Consider the following 26699-nt stretch of genomic DNA (forward strand, 5'->3'; position numbering starts at 1 on the left):
CTCCATGCGGGACAGAAAACTATGTGGGCTACAGTTAAGGCATGGAACTTGCCTGTATCCTATGCAGAGGTACTTGCAGCTTGCGAGCAATGTGCAGTGTGTTCCAAGAAGCACCCGCGAAGATCAACTGGCATCACCTGGACAGATCCAGAGAGGTCATGTTCCACTGACACGGTGGCAAATAGACATCATTGGACCCTTACCAAAGTCATATGGGTACCAGTATGCAGTCAAATGTGTAGATACTGCCACCGGTCTCCTTGCTGCTTACCCTGCCTGTAACCCAGACCAAAGGGCAGTCATATATGCTCTAGACCACCTGAGTGCTGCATATGGGTGGCCACTGGTCCTTGAAAGTGACAATGGTACCCATTTTATAGGTTCTATGGTGAGGCAATGGGCTTAAGACCTAAGGGTGGACTGGAAGTACCATGTCCCATATCACCCAGAGGCTGCTGGTATCACTGAGCAGTATAATAGACTCTTAAAGCAGGGACTGGATGGACACACTGCTTGTGGACAGTACTCAGATTTTGAATGAGACACCTTGCCAGGGGGCCCAGCTCTGATGGAGGCCCTGCTGCACCGGGCAGCTGCTCCCATTCAGTTGCAGATATGCACCAGGTACACTCTATTCAAGCCAGGTTTTGGACGGCATAGAGACATTCTCCTGCCTGCCCCAACAGCCTTCCTTAAAGGCCAATGGCTTCAATGGACTTGGCCCTGGACAGTAAAGGCCCCCCACTTTGTTGGCACCGTGGGCTAGGGGGCTAGAGGTGGACCTCCAGTTAACTCCCTGGGCAACCAGTACCTGGCCACCTAAGGTAGAAGTACATTATCCCTTGAGTGCTCAAGGGGACAACATTATGAAGGAAACCTTTGTAATGTCTTTATGGACCATAATGAGTTCTCCCATTTTGCTGCATATAGAACCAGCAGATGCTGGTGTACTGGCCAACAAGGTTTGGTATGTCTGCTCGGGGCAGCCTCTGGTACCTGGTACTGTGCTGTCTGTGGACAAAACTCTGGCCTGTATTCTGCCAGAAGGGAAAGATTTGACTCTCTTGGTGCCACTGATCACTCTGTCATTTCCCCATAGCTGTACTTGTAATTCTGTTGCTGTAGTCTGTACTGTTTTTGTTTTTGTAATGAACCTCATTCCTCGCACAAGGACCATCGTGGAATAAACCTGTCATGTATTTTGTGAGATGAGCAACCCTAACAGGGTGAAATGTGGGGAAAACAGCTGTTAGTTTTGCTCGACGGGTTAACTGCTGCAAGCTCTTTGCCTGGTTGGTGCATGGGTACATGGCAGCGCCACATCCATGCGGTCTGTGTAAGGCTGCGAGTGCTTTCCCTGGGTAGCGATTCTCCCAGATCGCTCTCCTGCCACCATGAGGTGCGGCTTTCCTTGCTCCCTTACCCTTACTGTGAACAGCAAATTTTCCTTTGTTTATTAGCTCCTTTCCTTTTGTTGTTTATTCGCTCACCTGTCTTTGCCAGCCTCCAATAAACAAGCATGGCCCAATGCTTTCTGGCTCCGCAGTTCCTCTGCTGTCTGTCCGAATTCAATGGGAACCTTCTTGGTCTCGGCCACAGGCATTACAACCACAAAGCTCAAAAAAATTACTATCTCTCTCTCTCTCTCTCTTTAACTTATTATTAACATTGGTTAATAACATTATATAAATCTTAGGTAGACAGAGAAGGTGGACTTCTTGTATATGCTATTGTGTGCTCACCACCTGAGACCTATTAATAAGATGAGAAATACCAAATGTTGGAGAAGAGGTGGAGAAAAGGGAGCCCTGGACAGTGCTCGTGGGAATGTGAAATGGTGCAGCCACTATGCAAAACAGTTTAGGGGATCCTCAAAAAATCAAGGATAGAGTTACAATAGGATCCAGCAATCCCTCTTCTGGATCTCTACCTGAAAAATGTGGAAGCACTTATTTAAAGAGTAAGATACCCTTATGTTCATTATTATCTGTTTGTTGGTGGAAAAAGTTTACCATCTTTTGTTCAAAATAACAAATGCCCAGGTTAATATCCACTCAATGACTACATACTTATTTAATTTCATTTGTTTTCAGTAATTTAACAACATAATTTTAAAATACATGCATTCACTTAGACTACCATCCATTTCTTGTAACTTTCACCCCATTTCAGGTAACTCCATTTTTCCCCAAGTGCATTTAGACACGCATATGCATATAGAATACCTCCTTCAAATTTGTCATTATTTTTTCAATTGAGAGCAAACTACATGCTTTTCTGCAATTTGTTTTCTGAGTTAATATCACATCCATCCCAGTAACTGAATATAGAATCTAATTGTCCTTTTGATTGCTGGAAAATAGTTTATAGTGTAGGTATTGTGCCATTTTTGCAGTGTCTGCCCAATTTTACGTTCCTACCAGCAATGTACAAGAGTTTCAATTCTCTACATTCTCACCAATACTTTTTTTTTAATTATTAAAGCCGTCCTAGGCATGTGAAGTGGGTTTGATTTGTATTTCCCAGATGAGTAATGATGTTTAGCATCTTTTTATATATTTATTGGCCATGTTATATCAATTTTTATACCTGTTTAAGTCCTTTGCTCATTTTTATTTTTATTTTTGCTGTTGTTTTATGTGTTTTTTTTTTCTATTTAGAAAGAGAGAGAGACAGGAAGGGAGAGAGATAAGAAGCATCAACTCGTAGTTCGTAGTTGCAGCACTATAGTTGTTCATTGATTGCTTCTCATATGTGCCTTGACGTGGTGTGTGGGGGGTGTGTGCTCCAGCTGAGCCAGTGACCTTGGGCTCAAGCCAGCAACACTGAGATCTTGTCAACCATCTCAAGCCGGCAAGCCCGCACTTAAGCCAGTGACCTCAGGTCGACACTCTATCCACTGTGCCACCACCAGTCAGGTGGTCCTTTGCTCATTTTTAAATTGGGTTATTTGTTTTTCTATTGTTGAATTGCAAGTGTCTCTATGTATTCTGCATATATTTGCACTTTGTCAAATATATAATTTGCAAATGTGTTCCTCATTCAATGAGTTGTCTTTTCATTTTCTTTATAGTGTCTTCATTAGACTGGGTGTTTATGTCCTCCCCCCACTGCCTTCATATTGACATCCTAACTTCCAAAGGGGATGGTATTAGTAGATGAGGCCTTTGCAGGGACGTAATAGGTCATGAGGATGGAGCCCTAATGAATGGGATTAGTGCACTTATAAAACAGCCCCCGCAGAACCTCCTGGACCGACGAGATATGTACAATCTGGAAAAGGGCGGGCACTCAACACTGTATGAGACTACAGTAACTTCATTCTTGCTCTGCTGATGCTGTTTCCGGCGAGAGACAGAAAGCTTCCTTGCTCTTCCTAGTCTCACTTTTCTTTTGTTAATGGACCAACTGGTTGCTCTTTTAATTGTCCTTGTAATTTTGAAGCTATATATTTCACTTTTATACTAGTATAGAAGAGCATTTTCTTTTTGCTATTAAGAACATGTATAATCTAGCTATCCTCCATGTACTGTAAGTTAAGCATAGTTTTTTTTTCCTTTACTCCATCCCCAACTTCCTAGTTGTACTGATAGAATCTTTTATTTTATACCAAGTTTAATATTCTTTTCTTCATATTCCATGAGGTCTCTTACAAAAATTAGTCTTGTCATTACATTAATTTCAGATCCATATTAAGAACAATGTTGGTGATTCTTTTTAACTAGTATTGTGCCTCTTGATATTTCCTTGATTTCTTCTTTTAAAAATTTACTTATAGGTTTGTAGAAACTATTCTTTTTCAATAAGTATATCTAATTGGTATACGTTTGGGTTTTTGCTCATGTAAGACTATACTTCTGTGCCTTGTAAATAAATGACAGTTTAACTGAGTACAGAGATTTTATGATACACTATTTTCTCTCAAAACAATAATTTCTGGTATTTAGTGTATGGAGACTTTTAATGCCATAGATTTTTTTCTGTTTACTTTATCTCTGATAGTGACTGTATTTTTTTATTATCTGGATTTCATAAATTTTCTCCATGTAGGGTGAGGGCCTCTTATTAATCTTGCATTTTTTAAGTAAGCCTTTAAGATTTGAACAATCTAGTTTTTTTCTTTGGGTCTGGGAAAATACCTTGCATTATGTGCTAATTAATGCTTTACCTCTTTCTGCTTTCTTTTTTTCTTACATCTAGATGTGTGTGTGAGTATGTGTGCATAATTTCCAGTTTATCCTAGGTTAGTTCTGGAGAATTTAATCCTGGTTTTTCATGATCTCTTTGGTTTCTTTTTCTTTCTCTTCTCTTTTCTTCTTTTTTTTTTTTTTTAGGATTTGGTCTCCTGATTGTTGTTGCTTTTTTAGACTCCTCTGTGTGTTTATTTGTATATAAACTTTACTGCTATCATTAAATTTGCATCAGATCATTAAATCTTACAGACACCTTTTATTGATTCATAGATTATATGTTAACAAACACATATCAGATTTCTAATCTCCTATTTTGGAGTTTATTTCCTTGTTTATTGGAGTACACTGATTTGTAATCTGATTTCTCAGATTGGTCTCTTATTTTCAGTTGCTGTATCTGCCCTTACATTCATGATACTTTGCTTTGCTCATGAAAGAAAGAGCTCTAGACTTATTCACACTGGGAGGTGTAGGGTTAATGCTGGACACGGTCTTTCCACACCTCCTGGCAGATGGCCCAGGACCCAGGTTTGTCAGCTCTTGAATGTGTATCATGTTCTGCCAAGGAACAAACAAACAGACCTTGAAGAAGGCTTCCATTCCCGGACTCCCTACATGACTGCTTCCTGCCCTTAGCTTTGTGCTGCTATTGTCCAACTGCTTTATAAGCCTAACGGCCCATGTCTGGTCGCGGAACCACAGCCGCACTGGCCACCATTGGACCTTCTCGTATTTAAGTAATAAAGGCAATGTCTGCTCCATCTGTTGCTCCCTGTGTTTTTTTCAGCATATCCGTGAGACAGACATACCTGGTCTCGAACTTCTGCATTACAAGAGGTGAGAAGCGATTGGTGAAGAGAGTGTATGGAAAGGTGTTACAATCTCCCAGATGCAGAGAGAGTGAACAGGGGTGAATTCTTAAACTTGCTGGATCATCAGTACAATTCCTCGAATAGAATAGGATGGAGCCAATCACCAAGGGCAATTTGCAGGAAGATGCAGTATATATAGACACCTTTCCCACCCCCTATATTGTGACAACTAAAAATTACTACACTTTCTTTAATTGCTCCTCCTAAATTGGGGCAATGGTTTCTAGCTCAGTTACTGTACTCAGGAAAAGTCAAGAGCAAACACTCCATTAGTGATCCCTCTCTGTGTGCATTTTAGTGTCTACACATTTCCAAAGCTGCTGTTATGTAAGATTTACCCTCTCAACCCCTTCTTTACGGTCCTCCAGCCTAGCCATAGTACTCACTGGTCTGTTAAGCATGTTTGCATGGTTCGACTAGCATTTTTCCTTTTACTGATTTGGCTGGCTGGTTCTTTTTATCCACTACGTATCTTACCAGGTTTCACATGTACTACTTTGATGGAAGCATGGCGTGCTCCCTGGTTTATTACACAGATACAGATTCTTCCTCCATTTTTAGATTTCTTTGGTTGTATGCCTATGTTCAAGTTACCATCTCTATTCAGCAGTCCTATTGCTTACTTTTTGAAATACATGGGACAGCAGTCTAGTTTGCTTTTCTAAGACTAGGGCAGAGATTAATTGCGATTGTTGTTGTGGAACTCATATTCCAGAGAGAGTGTTCCCAACTCACCCTTCATTACAAGAATAATTAACTGTTGATCCGAAGTGGGTATCTGTGTTTATATGCACCATGCCTTTCATGGGTTCTGGTGGAGTTCTACAGGATTTTCCTATGGGAAAGAAGCAGAATTTGGGACAAAGTATAGAGTTTGACCTTTGTTTTTAAGTTCAGACTGGAGTGTAGCATCCTGAACAGCCTATATACTTCTGACTATTTCAGAGCATTGAGCACTTTGAGGAAATTTACCCTCCAAGCTTAGAACCAACTTGCTTTAAAAAGACAACACTGCATTTTCCAATAAAGGTTATATATGGCTAAAGAGTTGTTTTCTCATCCAATGGCTGCATATACAGGTGCTGGTGTCAGAATCACTCGGGAGTCCTGACAGCAATATGGGGAGGTTCATCTCCTGCAGTCCCCACTCCAGCAGCCGTGCCCTGGGCCACTGCAGGGGCTCCAGAGGTGCAGGAGACCAAGGCAGGCTGCCACCTACCCGGCCCCTGCACAACCAGCCATGCTCCTGTCTCCACCTGAGCTCAGCATGTTGTGCAGTCGGGGACATCCCACTGCCACGTAGAAATAGTGTCTCAAAACCCCCTTCCCTGACCTCATCTTGCTCATCTTCAAGTTCAAGAACAGAATGAGATGATATGTCAGTTGGGGAGCAGGCGGCAGAGGGCATATAAAAGACACAGATTCTGTTCCGTCTCCTCCTTCTCTTGGTTATGGTCTCAGGGAAATATAGACATGTTTTCTTAGCTTCAAACAACCGAAGATGATGCATTTAGGAGATGAAAAATCTAATGAGAACACAATTTACAAATCTTATTTTTAGGCAAAATTTGAAAGCAACACAAAACAAAACTCAATTCTTTTGAGAGCATTATCTACTTAGTACAATTTTAGGACAACAGTTTTCTTTTTAGGCACATCAGAGTGCAGGTGCATAGAACACCTGAGAGCAGGAGAGGCCCTTGATGGGCTGGGAGTGGAGAAGCCCGGATGCTCTTCAGGCTCTGAGACGTGGGGGCAGGAGTGCCGACTGTGGGGGTGGAGCCGTCAGAGGGCACGGACCGATTAGAAGCATACTCTGAACTGAGGTAAAACACATGGGATTTAACCATATCATCACAGAAGACATTTCTCTAATCCTACATTTTATTTTTACCAGGTTTGAAGACCCAATCTTCAAATATGGATAAAGACTTCTATATATGAAACTTCACTTTTTTTTGTTTGTTTGTTTTGAGAAACTTTTTGTGTGTGACAAATACAGAGAGACAGAGATAGGGACAGACACACAGGAAGGGAGAGATGAGAAGCATCAATTCTTCATTGCAGCTCCTTAGTTGTTCATTGATTGTTTTCTCATCTGTGCTTTGACCCAAGGGCTACAGCAGAGTGAGTGACCCCTTGCTCAAGCCAGCAACCTTGGGCTCAAGCCAGTGACCCTGGGCTTCAAGCCAGCAACCTTGGGCTCAAGTCAGCGACCCTGGGATTCATGACCACAGGGTCATGTCTATGATCCCACTCTCAAGCCAGTGACCCCACCCTCAAGCTGGTAAGCCTGAGCTCAAGCCGTATGAGCCTGCACTCAAGCCAGTGACCTCAGGGTTTCTAACCTGTGTCCTCTGCATCCCAAGCTGATGCTTCATCCATTGTGCCACTGCCTGGTCAGGCTGTTTTGAGAAACTTTTAAATCAAATATTCTTCTCAAACTATCATTTAAACAAACTTTTCTAGATAAAACTGGTTTGCCCACATACTTACTAATCGACAAACTATTTGACAACAGAAGCCATCCCCTGGTTCTCAGCAAGCACTACATTCTTGAAAATAGTTATGTAAAAATAAGTGCAATGTAACTTCAACTCTATTTTTAATTCAAAATTCCAGCTTATTCCTGTTCAAATTCATCTTCCTATTGTCCCTCACCAGAGATTACAAAGGGGAGGAACACTTTATAGAGTAAAATAGTATTTGCCCATGTCCACTCTGATTTTCCTATCATATTCTCTTCATGGAAATGTTTCTTCAGCCCAGTTTGTGCTACTAAAAATAAAACTGTAAAAAACAACTTGTAAGAATGAATGAGAGTGGCAGTCCCTACTCTTTGCCCACTGGCTTATTTGAAGAAAACCCTGCCTGGTGTGAGGCCTCGGAAGAGGAGGAATCTATTCCACCTGAGCGTAGAGTGCTACCTGAGCTAGATGTTTTTTCTTCCCTTTCAACAACCAACACACAAAGTTAAGTTTCCTTTTATAAACTAGGTATCTTGACATTTGCTCTGCCTTTAGCAGGTGAGGGGAGATGCACACACAGATTAATTCTGATACCACTTGAGGTTATCTGAGGCTACTCCCTACAAAGCTGCCTACTGTTAGGTGACATGTTTAAGTGAGATAGCTTTTTATTCAAGGAGGGAGAGAAAACCACCAATGCCAGAAATTAAAGTGGATTCTATGTCTCTCAAAGAGTGGGATTCTCCCTAAGAAATCTGCAAGGCCACAGTGTTCACGTTGTACCAAGTTGGCATTGTTTTTATTGAGTGTTAGACCCTTCTAACATTTTACAGAAGTATGCAACTGATCTAAATTTTTATTGATTTAGACTGGTTTGTTATATTGTTAGAACAGGTGAACAACAAATGCCATATATTAACTTTATAGCTTCTTTAAATCACTAAGAAGTTGCAAAAGTTTTTTAAAAATAGAATTTACCCTATTAACTGTAAGGTTATTTTCCAATAATATTCTTAGTTAAGGAAGTTGAATTTGTTCAAATTCCCAATTTTCATGTTTTTGTTGTTAGCTTGATGGCTAAAGTGATATACACACATGTGTAAATACTTTTATAATAAACAATATGTAAAACACATTTTAGAGATATTGAAAGGATGGACCTTAAGAGTTGGTATTACTCTTTGAACAAAAATGATTTTAAAGTCACTTTCTGTACAAATAAATGTAATTTTATTTTGTATCGTGTTTCTCTAAATTTGGAGGTTTTATAACAAACTCACTTACCCACCTTAATACTACCAGTGATAGTATTGCCCTATAAATGCAATTTTTTTAAAAAGAAAACAGACAAGATGCTCATAGCCAAATTCATACCCATTTCAAAGAAGCATCATAGGATGGTGACTACATTCAAGCGACACTGGAATGTTAGCACTATGTCTTAACAGCTGCATTCATGATAGTAAAGGAAACTAGAGATTACCTTCATAAATCTTTATCTCTCCCAATTTTTTTGAGATATAATTGCCATATATCATTGTATAAATTTAAAGTGTACAGAAATAATGATTTGAGAATATTTAAATTGTGAAAAACTACAATAAACTTAACATTCATTCCCTCACATATTTATAAAATTTTTGTTTCTTCTTTGCCATTAGAACTTTTAACATCTATTCCCTTAGAAACTTGCCAATATACAATAAAGTATTACTAATTATAGTCACCATGGAAGTTTGTGCCTTTTGACCACCTTCACCCAATTTCTTCATCTCTTTTACCCCTCGGTCTAACAAGTACAAATCTGATCTCTTTTTCTACAAGTTTGTTTTAGATTCCTATGTGTGAGTTCAATAGTATTTGTCTTTCTCTGTATGACTCACTTCACTTAACATAATGCCCTCAACATCCATCCATGCTGTTTATAATGGCAGGCATATATTTTCTTTTATCTAGTCATATGTCTATGAACACAGGCTGTCCCATGTCTTGGTTTTTGTAAATAATGCTGCAATAATCAGGGAGGTGCAGTTATCTCTTTTCCACATGTGATTTCATTTCCTTTGAATATACTCCCAGAAGTGGGATCACTGGATCATATGGTAGTTCTATTTCTAATTTTATGAGTAACCTCCATACTTTTACTATTTTAGCTATACCAATTCACAACAGATCAAAAGATAAACCGATACACTGGACTATGGGAACCATTTAGCATGTCTGCTCTGCTGGAGTGGTTGATTTATTCTGCTAAGTGCTGTATTGCAGAGTAACCTCTGTTTCCCTACAAGGCAAGCTAGGGAGATAGCATCAGAGAGAAACATAGTTAAGTATATAAAGTGAATGCCAGAAGCCCATTTATAAATGGACAAATTAAAAAACAAAACAACCCTTTAGTCCCTGAACTAAAAAGAAGTGATTCTTTTTAAAATAATTTCAAATATTAGTCTTATTCTTCAATTTCTACATTATATGTTTTATTTCCTCAAAACCAAGAAACAGAACTGTTACATATAAAGTACTTAGTAAGATTTTCTTATTTTAATTTAGTTCTAATGGGCGAGAAAATTAAAAATATTTTTTTTCATTGATTGAGAGAGATAAAGGAAGGGAGAGAAAAAAAGAAAAGCATCAACTCATTGTTCTCTTAGTTGTTCTTTTTAGTGGTGTACTCACTGATTGCTTCTCATAAGTGCCCTGACTGGGCAGGTTAGTCTGGGGATCAAACCGGTTATCTTAGTGCATCAGGACAATGCTTTATTTACTGAGCCACCTGGCCAGGGTTGTAATATCACAATTTAAAACCAGGCTCTAAGATAAAACTTTTAAAGTACCAATTTCAATAGTATTCAAGCTCGTTTATGCCTCATTTATCCCTATTGTCAAGGAAACCATGTATTCTGGTAGAGATCCTCCTGAAGTTTATATTGCCCTTTAATTGTAACAACAGGCATCTTTCTAAAATCTATCATTCTAGTCCAGCACAGTCCAAGAAATATAATGAGTCACATGGGTAAATTAAATTTTCTAGAAGCCACATTATAACAGCAAAAAGAAATGGAAAAACTAATTTCACTAAATTTTATTTAACCCAGTATACATGTATTCTACATTTTAAAAATTTGTTTGGAGAATCACTTTCTAACCTTTCACTTTGTGTCTACTTTTGTCCTTCCATCTTAGATGTGTCTCTTGAAGGCAGCAAATGGTTGGGTTTTGCTTTTTGATCCAATCTGCTACTTTGTGCTTTTTTTATTTTTATTTTTATTTATTTATTTTATTTTTTATTTTTTACAGAGACAGAGGGATAGACAGGGACAGACAGACGGGAACGAAGACAGATGAGAAGCATCAATTATCAGTTTTTCGTTGTGACACCTTAGTTGTTCATTGATTGCTCTCTCATATGTGCCTTGACTGCGGGCCTTCAGCAGACCGAGCAACCCCTTGCTCGAACCAGTGACCTTGGGTCCAAGCTGGTGAGTTTTTTGCTCAAACCAGATGAGCCCACGCTCAAGCTGGGGACCTCGGAGTCTCGAACCTGGGTCTTCCACATCCCAGTCCGCCGCTCTATCCACTGCGCCACCGCCTGGTCAGGCTCTGTGCTTTTTTATCAGTGAGTTCAGTCCATTTGCACTTAGGGTAACTATTGATGTATGAGTATTTCCTAGAGCCATCTTATATTTTGTTTTCTTGTAACTGTGTTTCTTTTCCTTTGTGTTTCTGTCAGTTGTTTTTGTTTGTTGGTATTCCATACTTTTCTCTGTCTCCTCTTTTTCAAAGCTATGTATTTCAGTTCTGTGTGTGTGTGTGTGTGTGTGTGTGTGTGTGTGGTTACTATTATGTTATTGAGGAAAAAGTTTTACATATATAAAGAGTCCTTTGTCTTATGAGTCCTTTGTCCTCCATCCTCCTTTCCTATTGCAGATCTTTATTCTTTCCTCTTTTATTTATTTGTTGTCAAAGATTATCCTTGTTTATATTGTAACTTTGTTGGAGCTTTCACTTTTAGTTTTGATTTGTTTTGTTCTTTGTGCCTGGTTGAATAACTCCCTTGAGTATTTTCTGCAGTGGGGGTTTCTGGTGCTAAATTCTCTCAGCTTCTGTAAGTCTGAAAAAGTTTTTTATTTCTCCTACTTATTTGAAAGATAATTTCTTATTTAAGCATATAGTATTATTGGCTGGTTAATTCCTCTCTTTCAGTACTTTGAGTGTTTGGGCCCACTCTCTTCTGGTTTGTAGGGTTTCTGCTGAGAAGTCTGATGATAACCTGATGGGCCTTCCTTTATGTTATTTTCTTCTTTTCTGTAGCTGCCTTGAGGACTCTGTTATTGATTTTTGACAGTTTTAATACAATGTGCCTGGAGTAAGCCTTTTTGGGTTGAAATAACTAAGTGTTCTGTTTGCTTCTCAGATTTGAGGATCTAACCCTTTCTGTAGGCAATGGGAAGTGCTCATCAATTATTAGTTTGAATAGGCTGTCAATTCTCTTCTCCCTCTCTTCTTCTTCTTCTGGTATATGTATTATTCTTATATTGCTCTTTCTGAGGGAGTCAGATAATTCTTATAGAGCTCTATTGTTTTAAAAAATTCTCAAGTCTCTCTCTTCTTCCCTCTTATCAGCTCTAGTTGCCTGTTTTCAACGTCATTGATTCTATCCCCTTTCTAACCAGTTCTACGAGCTAAACTTGTTAGTTCAGTTTTCAATTCCCTTATTGAGTTTTTGATCTCTAAAATTTCTATTTGATTATTTAAATTTTTTAAGACTTTATTCATTTTAGAGAGGAGAGAGATAGGTAGATAGATAGAGATAGAGATAGATAGGTAGGTAGGTAGGTAGATAGATAGATAGATAGATAGATAGATAGATAGATAGATAGATATAGAGACAGACAGAAGGGGGGGAGGAGCAGGAAGCATCAACTCCCATATATGCCTTGACCAGGCAAGCCCAGGGTTTTGAACCAGTGATCTCAGCATTCCAGGTCGATGCTTTATCCATTGCACCTCCACAGGTCAGGCCTATATGGTTCTTTTGTAAAGTTTCAATCTATTTGGTGAAGTATTCATTTTGTTTATTAATCTGTTTTCTCAGTGCATTAAATTGCTATCAGTGCTATCTCACATCTCATTGAGTATTTTCAGAGCCTCAATCTTGAATTTTCTGTCATTTAATTCCCAAGTTTTCATGTGATTGAGACTGTTTTCTGGAGATTTTTCATTTTCTTTCTGAATTGCATCTCTTTCTTGGTTGTTCATGGTATTGAAAGGACCTTGTCTCTGTCTACAAGACATTGAGAGTGGTATTATACTTGCAAAACATTTTTCTATTATTTTCAAGTAGGTCTTGCTGGATTATAAGTTTTATCTCTGTAAAATCTTCCAGCTGACTCCGGCTGAAGTGCTGCAGCTCTGATGTAGGAGGTGGGGTTTCCTGTCAGGCCTTTTTGTCTTCTTTTTTCTTCCACCTGGCAATGGTCATTTCAGACCTCTACTGTTCTTCCTTGTGTCCCCTCAGACCAGGGACCAGACAGAGAGTACCCGTGGCCATGAACATGCAGGTTCTCGTTTGATTTGGACAGATAGTAAAGAAACAGTAGAGCCAAAAAATGGTGGGCCATTCCTTTATTTAAGACTCGCATTGGCCAGTGAGAAAACAAACACAAAGGGCTCCCAAAGCCACTCACATATTCTCTGGTTCCACAACCAGGAGAATCTTCTCTGGTATTTCCTAGAATCAAAGGTCCCCACCAGTCTCAGTGGAGCTCACAAAAGCCCCTTGCCCCTCACTTCTGGTTCCCCATCTGCCAACATGGCTTCTTACTCTGCAAAAGTGGCTTCTCTCTCTTTCCCTGCCATCTTGGCTTCTTTCTCCTTTAGCACTCTGCCTTCTCTCTGCTCTCACTCTCCAAAAATGGCTTCCTTCTTTCTCCTTCTCCTTCTCTGCTCTTTTCAAAACTTTTTGGTGCAAAACCCCTCCTCCAGCAAACATTAGCATAACATTGGCCCTTCCCAAGCAGGAAGGTAATTAGCAATTTCACAGACACATGCCTGGTACTGCCCAGCACCATTTTTAACAATAAAAGTGAGCAAACTCAAAAATTACAAAATTTATAAAGTCTTTTGCCCAACACAGAGTTAGTTCTAGGGTATGCTATTATTACTTTCTGTTTCCCATGAAGGGAGGGAGGTGAGATCTGAAAAGTTAAGGTGTTACACTTTATAATTCTCTTTCTCTGTCCCAAGTGTGGGCTGTGGGAAGATCGTGGGAGCACTGGCAGTGTCCCAGAGTTTTTACTTCTGCCCTGTCCCCAGTCTCAGATGCTGTTCTATTTTAGTGCTCCTCAGAGTGCCCCACTCCAAATCTCTCTGAACCTCCAGGCAGAAGAGACCCAGACACACGGGGTTTCTCCCTTCTCTGCAGCCACACCTCTGAGTGCTCGGGCAGTGGGGTTTGTGTCCTTATGCTTTGCCCAGGGTACTTACCTTTTGTTGATTCAATGTGCAGATATTTAAGGCAAGCCCAGCTGGGGTTCCTTTGCTGAGGTATAGCTGTTTAGATTGTTAAAATTTCAAGGGGAGAGATCAATGGTATCTCTCACACTAACATTACTCTGATGAAATCTCTCCCTCCCTTTTCCATTTTTATAGATAAAGTTAATGAGGTACCTTGGTAATTTACCTATTTCAGCAACTTTATGTTTAACCCCCACCAGCTTACTGCAACTTCGTAAATTAGTAGAACATAAGAGGATGGTCAAATGGTGTTGCTTTTTTATTCCCCAGTTCAACTCATATAAATAACAACTCTCAATGAAAAAAAAAATCAAAATTGAGTATTTGAATAAGACACCTACATAACTTCTAAAGCTACTTAAGTTAAACAGACAAATGGGAGCTTTCGTCCTAAAAATTATAGTGAATAGAATTGTCAAAGTCTCCACAATGAAGTATTTAAATTTAGTCCTGGACACCCATGCATTTAGAAATAAGGTGTACCTGGGGTAGGGAAGGGCCCGTAATGATCCATAATGTACTGCAGAACTTATAACTCAAACCCAACACAAATTTTTCTTACAGACATCATAGCTAAAGCAGCTCTGCACAGATTGTCTTGTTGCAACGATAGTAAGAGTAGGTGAAAATATTTTTAGTAAGGAGATGCGATTCTGACAGCACACTCACACAGGCACAGTTTTTAACAAGGCAGCATGCAATACAGAGTGCGAACAAAAGCTGCACCAAAATATGTCAAGAACGAAATCCACCAATACATTTAAGAAACATGTTTAATTTATGATCTCCTGTTGACATGAAGAAATTTGTACACACAAGTGCCAACTACTGCAATGCCAAGAACTACAAGAAAGCAGAAAACAAATGACATGCAACTCTAAAGTATAATTACCAAGTTTCAAAATCTAGCAGAAGAAACTAATGTGGATTGCATTTCAGTGGTCAGCAGTGCTATTTTATTTAAGCACATATTCATTTATATTCCATCTGGACCCTTCACTGTCTAAATGCCATTCCCTGGAATCTCTTAAAGAGTCTGCAGTAAGCCAGAGAAGAGTCCTTGCTTAATTTAGAATATTACTCAAAATATTTCAGATGCCAATTCACATGACTGGTCACATTGAAAAAATGTGTTAATTAGGATTTATTACTAAATGGACATATAGAATATAAAAGAATATACCATCACCAACACAATATTGAATATCATATGAAAGCCAGATATTTCTAGACTGGTTCAGTTAATTTCAAACTATAAAAACCATAGACACTAAAAATCATTTAAAAATGCACTTTCTGGCCCTGGCCGGTTGGCTCAGCGGTAGAGCGTCGGCCTGGCGTGCGGGGGACCCGGGTTCGATTCCCGGCCGGGGCACATAGGAGAGGCGCCCATTTGCTTCTCCACTCCCCCCCTCCTTCCTCTCTGTCTCTCTCTTCCCCTCTCGCAGCCGAGGCTCCATTGGAGCAAAGACGGCCTGGGCGCTGGGGATGGCTCCTTGGCCTCTGCCCCAGGCACTAGAGTGGTTCTGGTCGGGCAGAGCGACGCCCCAGAGGGGCAGAGCATCGCCCCCTGGTGGGCAGAGCATTGCCCCTGGTGGGCGTGCCGGGTGGATCCCGGTCGGGCGCATGCGGGAGTCTGTCTGACTGTCTCTCCCAGTTTCCAGCTCAGAAAAATACAAAAAAAAAAAAAAAAAAAAAAAAAAAAAGCACTTCCTCACATGCATATTTTGGTTTAGGGGTCATATAAGTTTGAGACACTTACCTACAGTAAGAGCAATCACAGCAATGAGTCCTCCACCTGAGAAAAAAAAATCAGTTTGAAGATAATTGAACATATGTGGGTCCCAGATAGTAGATACATTTTAATTTTGATTGGATTACTTATAAACTACAGCCAAGAAAAAGTTTATCAATGTAGTGTAGTGTGACTGCTAGTGATTCCAGCTCATTTCAATCACAGAACCCTCCTCATCTGATTTCAGGCTTAGAGTCCAACATTGTTTGGTGACGTAGCTATCACACCAGGTTATTTAGTAAAGGTTATTAAACAATTAGAATCCACTAGCTTAGTGGAAAATCATCTTAAAACATATTATCCCATTATAGTTGGTTTAGTTCAGTATTCAGCCTGTCATTCTTATGATTTTCTAGGTAATTTAATTTATATTGTTCCCCAAAAGTGAGTCTGTGGAATAAGTTATAAATGAAATTCTATTGATTGATTATATAGATGCATTTTGCCGTCTTCACAAACAAAATGTAATCTTATCATCAATCCTTCCTCATCTACTGCCACCCCCAAATTAAGACGCAGTCTGAATTACCAAAAACAGTCTAAGAATGCAAATGAAATACCAGGGCCAATGGATAAATTACATATAGAAATTAAGTATGCAGTTTTGATATCCAGAGAGCAATCAGAAATACTACAAATCTTAAATCTTAGAAATGTTGGTCAGTAGGACCTCTGCTTCCAAACTGCCTTTATATTTATTAAATTTTTTAAGTTCAAATCATACAATGTCATATTTAGCTCTCATCTTTTCATTTCATAAATAATTATCAAATGCTTATCATCTTAAAACGACTTCAGATTTACTGGCACAATGAGAGTTTGACCACAGTGGTCAGGGGGAAAACATAACAGGCCTAAGGTGCATTTTATAAAATGATTAACCTTACTAAACCAGTTTAATGCAATAAAAGTAATACATGTTTTTCTTTATTTATTCATCAAACTATCCTTATATTTCATTTAACTGTCACAACTATACTCTATCATTTCCTTTAATGTATCTTGTGTAAACCTTGTGAGCTTACATAAAGTGTGCTGTTTTAGACAATAACTAACCCAACTTATATTACTTTAAGACTTGCCTATACAATGTATGAATAGAAAAATTTTATTTACACATTGCCAACACAAAATAAAACTATAGAAAGCAAATTAGGTTTTATGTATTTTAACCATATATAAACACAGCAATTATGAAAGTTACCTCACCTAATGGGAATTCTAATTTGAGGCACCTCTTAAAAACTGAATTATCTGGCCTGAACAGCGGTGGCACAGTGGATAGAGCATCTACCAGGAACTCTGAGGGTGCTGGTTTGAAACCCTGAGGTTGCTTAACTAGCCAGCTTGAGCAAGGGATCATCAACATGGTCCCATGGTTGCTAGCTTGAGCCCAAGCTTGCTGACTTAAAGCCCAAGGTTGCTGGCTGGAGCTCAAGGTTGCTGGCTTAAGCAAGGGGTCATTGGTTCAGCTTGAGCACCACTCCTCCTAGTCAAGGCACTTATGAGAAGCAAGAAATAAACAACTAAAGGAAAGCAACCATGAGATGACACTGCTCATGTCTCTCCTCGCCCTCTCTTTCTCCCTTCCTGTCTCTAAAAATAAATTAATTATAAAGAAAATTTTAAAAAAACCAAACTGTGTTATCTACATGTGTCCAGTCCTACTAATGCTTATATTTGTCATGATATTTGTGCTCTTAAAATAAGCACCCATGCCATTATCTTACACTTGTGACAGGTTGTTTCTTTTCTAAGTACAGATAATTGAAATATGATATTTCCACATAGAACTCTAAGGTCTCATCATGCAGGGGTATAATAACAAAAAAAATACCTATATCTTCATGTAAATCTTCAAAGTCTTCAGCTGATGATATCGCAATGGAGGTGGAATGTCATAGAAGAAAAAAATAGCAATATTTCAAAAAGAAGTAAAAAAAATAGAAAAACATTTAGATCCATAAATGCATAGGTTTTGATTTTTTGCCTCTGCACAAAAATCTTCACAATTTCATTTTTTCTACATAGATTATATTAATGTTTCTCATTGAAAGCATTATCATAAAATATTATAAATTTATATTTTATGGCATCAGCATTCTTCTCCAGTAAGATTTCCTATGACATTATTCTGTGGTAGAGCATGCAAATTTATCATTAGTGTATTGTCAATATTAGCCTATAGATTCAGTGTGATTCTGCTTACAATGAAAATATACACCAGGGCATAATAAATGATTTAGAGGTTACCCTGCAACACAGAGAAATTTTAACACAATAAGACCCATTGATAAAATGCTCATGGATAACATCATGCTCAATGATGAAAGACTAGAAGTTTTTCCCTTAGGATCAGAAACAAGACAAGATGACCATGTTTGTCATTTCTATTCAACAGAATATTGAAAGATATAATTACAACACATAGGAAAGAAAAGACATCCAAACTGGGAAGGAAGAAATAAAATTATCTCTGTATTAGATGACGTGACTTTTTAAAGTACGCAACTATAAAGGTTACACACATACCTACACACACATACACCTGTTGCAATGAATAAATAAATTTGGCAAAGCTGCAGGCCAAAAAATCGACAAGTAAAAATCAGTTGCATTTCTATACACTAACAATGAGCAAACCAAATGGAAATGAAAAAAACAAACAAACACAATTCTAGTTACAATAGCATCAAAAAGAGTAAACTACTTAAAAGGAAACTTTAATAAAGTTGCTGAAAGACTCCTAAACTGAAACTACAAAACATTACTGAAAGAAATAGAAGACAATATAAAAAAATGAAAAGACATCCTGTGTTCATATATTAGAAGACCTGATATAGTAAAGATGTTAATACTACACAAAGCAATCAACAGATTAAATACAACCCACATCACCATTTTGAATATGCATTCAGCAGAAATAAAAAAATCTAACATATAAATCATATCGGATCTCAATGGATTAGGGATAGCCAAGACAATTTGAAATAGAAAAGCAAAGGTGAAAACACTCACATTTTCTTATTTTAATCCCTACTTAAAAACTACAATAATCAAAACTCAGTGGTATAGGCATCGATACAGACAGACCAATGGAATAGAATACAGAGCCCATCATTAAAGCTTTGCATATATGGTCAAATGATTGAATGCAAGGGTGCTAAGAACAAGAAATTGGGAAAGACCAATCTTTTAAAAAAATGGTTCTTGGGAAACTGGATATGTACATACAAACAAACGAAGTTTGATCCTTATCTTACATCATATACAGAAATGAATTAAAAATGGGTCAAAGAACTAAATGTAACAGCTAAAACTATAACATTCTTAGAAAAACACTTAGAGGGCAAGCTTCATGATGATAAGTCCGACAATGATTTCTTGGGTGTGACATCAAAAGCCCAAGTGACAAAGAAAAACAGATAAATTGGACTTCACCAAATTTAAAAACAATTATCCATAGAGTAAAAAGGCAATCCATGGAATGGGAGGAAACACCTGCAGAGAATACATCTGATGAGGGATTAATATCCAAACTGCATAATGAACTCTTAAAACTTAGTAACAGAAGAAAACCTGAAAAAAAATGTGCAAAGGACAGGAACAGACATTTCCCCAAAGAAGATATACAAAACACCAAGAAGCACAGGAAATATGACCACTGATCATTAGGAAATGAAAATAAAAAACACAATGAGATGTAGGAAAATGGCCAGAGATTAGAATGCTGCCCTTAGACAAATCTTTGGTGTGGACTTGCAACGCCAAATCCTGCGGGGGCAGAACACAGCCCCGCAAGCACTGATAAGATTGTATAAAGGAAGCAGCTGATCCCTATAACCATTTCCTGTACACCTGAAACGTTTTAGTTAATCATCCTTCTCTGCACCTGAACCCAGCTCTGCTAATTTAACCCAGGCTCTGCTAATTGGCTTGATGATTAAAAAAATTAATAAATATGATGAGGCTGCAGAGATCTGGCCTCTCAGTCCTAGAGGCTGGGAGTCCCCTGTACCCATCTTTCCTTTATGTTGTGTCTTGCGTGTTTTTCTTAAGTCCTGCAGCACCTTCCCCTCGTGCACACCCATTGCTGAGCTGGTCTCAGCAATAAGATACTACTTCATATATATTAGGATGGCTAGTATCAAAGCAGGAAATAACATATGTTGGTAAAGAGGTGGAGAAATTGGAACTTCGTGCATCACTGATGGAAATGTCAAATAATGCAGCTGCTGTGGAAGACTGTGTGGCCGTTTCTCAAAAAGTAAACACAGAATGCCCAGGTAACCCAGCAGCTCTACTCCTGGGTGTGTACCCCAAATTGAAAACAGGCCTCAAACAGGTCCTCAAATGGCAATATTCAGAGAAGCGTACTCAGAATAGCCAAAAGTTGAAACAACCCAAGTGTCTATCATCAGTGAATGGATAAAAAATGTGGTATATACAATCAATGGAATATTACTCAATCATAAAAAGGAATAGAGTTCTAATACATGCTACAGGGTAGATGAACCTTGAAAGCCTTACACTAAGTGAAAGAAGCCAAAACACATTTTCCTAAGTGAAATAAGCCAGAAGTGATTGCAGATCTATGAGGTTTCTAAAATAGTCAATTCACAGAAAATTGAATAGCAGTTCTCAGGGTTGAGAGGAGGGGGAAATGGAGAGTTGTTGTTTAATGTGGATAATGTTTCAGTTTTAGTTTCAGATGTTTATGGCTACACAACAGTGTGAATGTACTTAATTTCCCTGACATGTATGCATGAAATGGTTAAATGGTAAAAATAAAATAAAACAAAAGTTGATCTGGCCTGACCAAGTGGTGGCTCAGTGGGTAGAGCATTGACCTGGGATGCAGAGGACTCAGGTTCAAAGTACCGAGTTCGCCAGCTTGAGTGCAGGATCTTTCAGCTCGGCGCGGGCTCACCAGCTTGAGGGTGGGGTCACTGGCTTGAAAGTGGGATCACAGACATGACCCCATAGTCATTGGCTTGAGCCCAAAGGTTGCTGGCTTAAGCCCAAGGTCACTGTCTTAAGCAAGGGGTCACTGGCTTGGCTATAGCCCCCAATCAAGGCACATATGAGAAAGTAATCAATGAACAAATAAAGTGTCACAAAGAAGAATTGATGCTTCTCATCTCTCTCCCGTCCTGTCTGTCTGTCTGTCTGTCTCTCTCTCTATTCCTCTCTGTCTCTGTCGCTATAAAAAAAAAGTTGATCTGTAAAAATTAGCATCGAGAGTGGCTTGAACGTTTATGAAGAGGAAGCGTTCTGCTAGATATTGAAATAGATATATCATAGTAGTACAGTGAAGAATAAAAGATTTGATGTTGGCAGAGTTCAAGGGAGGAGAAAATTCAATGTATTATAAAACTGGCACTTTAAACAATTGGAGAGAAGACAATAAATGTATATACTGATGTCAGATATAACAATAATTTAAATGTAAAAAATGAAATTAGAACATATAGTTGAAATTTTTACCTAATTCCAGCATGGGGAAGGCCTACAGCTTTTGTAAAAAAGACTGAACACACATAACCACTACAGAAAAAAATTAAAAAATAATAATAATAAAAAGAAAGAAATTAATACATCCCACTATCTATTAATGTACACATATAAATGACATTGATTGGAAAAAGTTCAATAAGTATGGTATATGTTAAAGTTATTAAAAATGTGAGAATAAATCTAAATACAATCCCAATATAAGACAGTAAATGTAAAATGTGAGAGTTTTAGAAGAATATAAACAGCACAATTCCAGTTCTGGTTACCAAAAAGAAAAACAGAATACTAATATATGTATATATATTCAAATAAAGATATTAATGTACAGAAAGAGGTAAAAAGACACTTATACTATATATTAAGTGATTAATTTAGGTAATGACTACAGAAAAAGGAAACAATATTTTACTTTGTATACTTTTGTAATATTTGATATCTTGAAAATTTTTATTTGTATACTATTTCTATAATTAAAAGTTATAAAAGGCAATCTATAGCCAACCATATTAAATGTTAAAAAAAACTTATTAGTGAAATTAAAGCAAAGAAAAAGATCTAGTTAAAGTTCAGTTCATGTTAAAAGGTCTTGAAATTATAATGGGTTCTGTAACATCAACAAAAAAGTATTTTAGAAACAATAGAAAAATGAGCAAAGAGCATGAATAAATAAAAGTGGGCCCAAAAAAGCTCAGCTTCATTTATAGTTAAGGAAAGCCAATTTATACATAACCTTATTTTTTACCTATCACCTTATGAAATTAAGAATAGAAATTGGATAAAGAGCTACTGGACCTGGTTCACTTGAAATTGGAGTTGTGGTTGGCACAGGAGGCTTGATACCTGGAAAAATAAATTTGACTACATTCACTAACTACATTCACTAACTACACAAAATTAGGGGTTTAAGTTTATTTTTTAAAAAGGATTATTTCTCTAAATGAAAAATACACATATTTTCCTATCTTTTCAATTCTGCTTCTGGGAAGTTACCTAAATATCTATCTATACAAGCACATATGGATTTTACATCAGAATATTCACTATAGCTTTGTAGTCTAGAATGGAAATCCTTGACATTAACTAATAAAAATAATGTATTTAAAATAAGCATATGTATTTCTAAAAAAATTTACTGTCCCATTAGTATCATACTACATAACTCTTGTCCTTTTGTTTTCTGCTTAGTATTTCACAGTTTTTCACACTAGAACAATTATATCTACCTCATCATGATATGTTACTGCATATTTCTTTTGAATCGTTTTCTGTGATGATCAAAAATGTTTGACAGTCACATGAGGAATTTTGATTTCTGGTATTTAAGAAAAGATCCCTGTAGTTTTTCTTCTCTATAAACATTTCCTCACAATCCTTTGTTTTGAAATACTAAACAGTATCAGTGTTTTATAAATTTTATAAAATGCTTATGGTAAACTCTTTTAAAGAGCAGATCAACAAACCCGGTATCCCACAGTGCATATGCTCACAAGGACCATGTGAGTAAACATGGGTGGGTCAATGAATATAAACTTCACATGCAATCTTAATGTATCTGTCACCATAAAACCATCTCTTGCCCCCCAAAACAATAGTTTTTATCGATTACCTTATGAAGTTAACAATATAAATAGGATAAGATTGTTTAAAGGAAGCAGCTGATCCCTATCACTATTTCCTGGACACCTGAAATGTTTTAGTTAATCATCCTTCTCTGCACCTTAACCCAGCTCTGCTAATTTAACCCAGGCTCTGCTAATTGGCTTGATGATTAAAAAAATTAATAAATATGATGAGGCTGCAGAGATCTGGCCTCTCAGTCCTAGAGGCTGGGAGTCCCCTGTACCCATCTTTCTTTTATGTTGTGTCTTGCGTGTTTTTCTTAAGTCCTGCAGCACCTTCCCCTCATGCACACCCATTGCTGAGCTGGTCTCAGCAATGACATACTACTTCATATACATTAGGATGGCTATTATCAAAATAGGAAATAATACGTGTTGGTAAAAGGTGGAGAAATTGGAACTTCGTGCATCACTCGTGGAAATGTCAAATAATGCAGCTGCTGTGGACGACTGTGTGGCCGTTCCTCAAAAAGTAAACAGAGAATGCCCAGGTAACCCTGCAGCTCTATTCCTGGGTGTGTACCCCAAATTGAAAACAGGCCTCAAACAGGTCCTCAAATGACAATATTCAGAGAAGCGTACTCAGAATAGCCAAAAGTTGAAACAACCCAAGTGTCTATCATCAGTGAATGGATAAAAAATGTGGTATATACAAACAATAGAATATTACTCAATCATAAAAAGGAATAGAGTTCTGATACATGCTACAGGGTAGATGAACCTTGAAAGCCTTACACTAAGTGAAAGAACCCAGAAGTGATTGCAGTTCTGTAAGGTTTCTAAAATAGTCAATTCACTGAAAATTGAATAGCAATTCTCAGGGTTGAGAGGAGGGGGAAATGAGAGTTGTTGTTTAATGTGGATAATGTTTCAGTTTTAGTTTCAGATGTTGATGGCTACAGAACAGTGTGAATGTACTTAAATCCCCTGACATGTATGCATGAGATGGTTAAATGGTAAATATAAAATAAAACAAAAGTTGATCTGGCCTGACCAAGTGGTGGCTCAGTGGGTAGAGCATTGACCTGGATGCAGAGGACTCAGGTTCAAAGTACCGAGTTCGCCAGCTTGAGTGCGGGCTCTTCCAGCTCGGCGCGGGCTACCAGCTTGAGGGTGGAGTTGCTGGCTTGAAATTGGGATCATAGACATGACCCCATAGTCATTGGCTTGAACCCAAAGGTTGCTGGCTTAAGCCCAAGGTCACTGTCTTGAGCAAGAGGGTCATGGGCTTGGCTATAGCCCCCAATCAAGGCACATATGAGAAAGTAATCAATGAACAAATAAAGTGTCACAAAGAAGAATTGATGCTTCTCATCTCTCTCCCTTCCTGTCTGTCTGTCTGTCTGTCTCTCTATCCCTCTCTGTCTCTGTCGCTATATATATATATAAAAAGTTGATCTGTAAAAATTAGCATCGAGAGTGGCTTGAACACTTATGAAGAGCATTCTGCTAGATATTGAAATATATCATAGTAGTACAGTGAAGAATAAAAGATTTGATGTTGGCAGAGTTCAAGGGAGGAGAAAATTCAATGTATGATAAAAACTGGCACTTTAAACAGTTGGAGAGAAGACAATAAATGTATGTACTAATGTCAGATATAACAATAATTTAAATGTAAAAAATGAAATTAGAACATATAGTTGAAATTTTTACCTAATTCCAGCATGGGGAAGAACTACAGCTTTTATAAAAAAGACTGAACACACATAACCACTAAAGAAAGAAATTAATACATCCCACTATCTATTAATGTACACATATAAATGACATTGATTGGAAAAAGTTCAATAAGTATGGTATATGTTAAAGTTATTAAAAATGTGAGAATAAATCTAAATACAATCCCAATATAAGACAGTAAATGTAAAATGTGAGAGTTTTAGAAGAATATAAACAGCACAATTCCAGTTCTGGTTACCAAAAAGAAAAACAGAATACTAATATATGTATATATATTCAAATAAAGATATTAATGTACAGAAAGAGATAAAAAGACACTTATACTATATATTAAGTGATTAATTTAGGTAATGACTACAGAAAAAGGAAACAATATTTTACTTTGTATACTTTTGTAATATTTGATATCTTGAAAATTTTTATTTGTATACTATTTTACTATTTCTATAATTAAAAGTTATAAAAGGCAATATAGCCAACCATATTAAATGTTAAAAAAAACTTATTAGTAAAATTAAAGCAAAGAAAAAGATCTAGTTAAAGTTCACTTCATGTTAAGAGGTCTTGAAATTATAATGGGTTCTGTAACATCAACAAAAAAGTATTTTAGAAACAATAGAAAAATGAGCAAAGAGCATGAATAAATAAAAGTGGGCCAAAAAAAGTTCAGCTTTATTTATAGTTAAGGAAAGCCAATTTATACTTAACATTATTTTTTACCCATCACCTTATGAAATTAAGAATAGAAATTGGATAAAGAGCTACTGGACCTGGTTTACTTGAAATTGGAGTTGTGGTTGGCACAGGAGGCTTGATACCTGGAAAAATAAATTTGACTACATTCACTAACTATACAAAATTAGGGGTTTAATTTTATTTTTTAAAGAGGATTATTTCTCTAAATGAAAAATACACATATTTTTCTATCTTTTCAATTCTGCTTCTGGGAAGTTATAACAATAATTTAAATGTAAAAAATGAAATTAGAACATATAGTTGAAATTTTTACCTAATTCCAGCATGGGGCTGGAATTAGGTAAAAATCTAATTTAGGAATACCTAAATATCTATCTATACAAGCACATATGGATTTTACATCAGAATATTCACTATAGCTTTGTAGTCTAGAATGGAAATCCTTGACATTAACTAATAAAAATAATGTATTTAAAATAAGCATATGTATTTCTAAAAAAATTTACTGTCCCATTAGTATCTTACTACATAATTCTTGTCCTTTTGTTTTCTGCTTAGTATTTCACAGTTTTTCACACTAGAACAATTATATCTACCTCATCATGATATGTTACTGCATATTCCTTTTGAATCGTTTTCTGTGATGATCAAAAATGTTTGACAGTCACATGAGGAATTTTGATTTCTGGTATTTAAGAAAAGATCCCTGTAGTTTTTCTTCTCTATAAACATTTCCTCACAATCCTTTGTTTTGAAATACTAAACAGTATCAGTGTTTTATAAATTTTATAAAATGCTTATGGTAAACTCTTAAAGAGCAGATCAACAAACCCGATATCCCACAGTGCATATGCTCACAAGGACCATGTGAGTAAACATGGGTGGGTCAATGAATATAAACTTCACATGCAATCTTAATGTATCTGTCACCATAAAACCATCTCTTGCCCCCCAAAACAATAGTTTTTACCGATCACCTTACGAAGTTAACAATATAAATAGGATAAAGACTTTAGTTACTGAACCTTGTGGCACTGAAGTTCCAGGTTGGGATGAAGAAATAGGAGTGATACCTGAAAAAATAGATTTGATCACATTCACCAGCTTTGTCTATACAAATTTGGGATTTAATTTGATTTTTTACTTTTTAAAATTAATTATTTCTCTAAATAAAAAATACACATACTTTTTCATCTTTCCAATTCTGCTTCTGGGAAGTGACCTATATATATCTATTCAAGCACATATGGATTTTACATAAGGATGTTCATTATAGCTTTGTATCCTAGAATGGAAATGCTTAACATTAACTAATAAAAACAATGTATTCAAAATAAACA

The 26699-nt window shown here is 37.2% G+C and overlaps 1 protein-coding gene across 1 annotated transcript in view; it reads right to left on the minus strand.

Annotated features, from left to right (window-relative positions):
• Positions 1-1267: 1267 nt before the first annotated feature.
• LOC136392012 (membrane cofactor protein-like) overlaps positions 1268-26699 on the minus strand; it is a 56915-nt gene continuing 31483 nt past the window's right edge. Inside the window, exons 7-14 of the mRNA XM_066364003.1 lie at positions 26385-26432; positions 25434-25481; positions 22154-22201; positions 17682-17714; positions 15812-15847; positions 5801-5900; positions 4601-4965; positions 1268-1428 (exon numbers count right to left, since the gene is read on the minus strand). Of these exons, the coding sequence (XP_066220100.1) occupies positions 1268-1428; positions 4601-4965; positions 5801-5900; positions 15812-15847; positions 17682-17714; positions 22154-22201; positions 25434-25481; positions 26385-26432 (839 nt within the window). The remainder of the gene's footprint in view (positions 1429-4600; positions 4966-5800; positions 5901-15811; positions 15848-17681; positions 17715-22153; positions 22202-25433; positions 25482-26384; positions 26433-26699) is intronic.

Source organism: Saccopteryx leptura, chromosome 2 (genome assembly GCF_036850995.1).
Source record: "Saccopteryx leptura isolate mSacLep1 chromosome 2, mSacLep1_pri_phased_curated, whole genome shotgun sequence".
Classification (NCBI taxonomy): domain Eukaryota; kingdom Metazoa; phylum Chordata; class Mammalia; order Chiroptera; family Emballonuridae; genus Saccopteryx; species Saccopteryx leptura.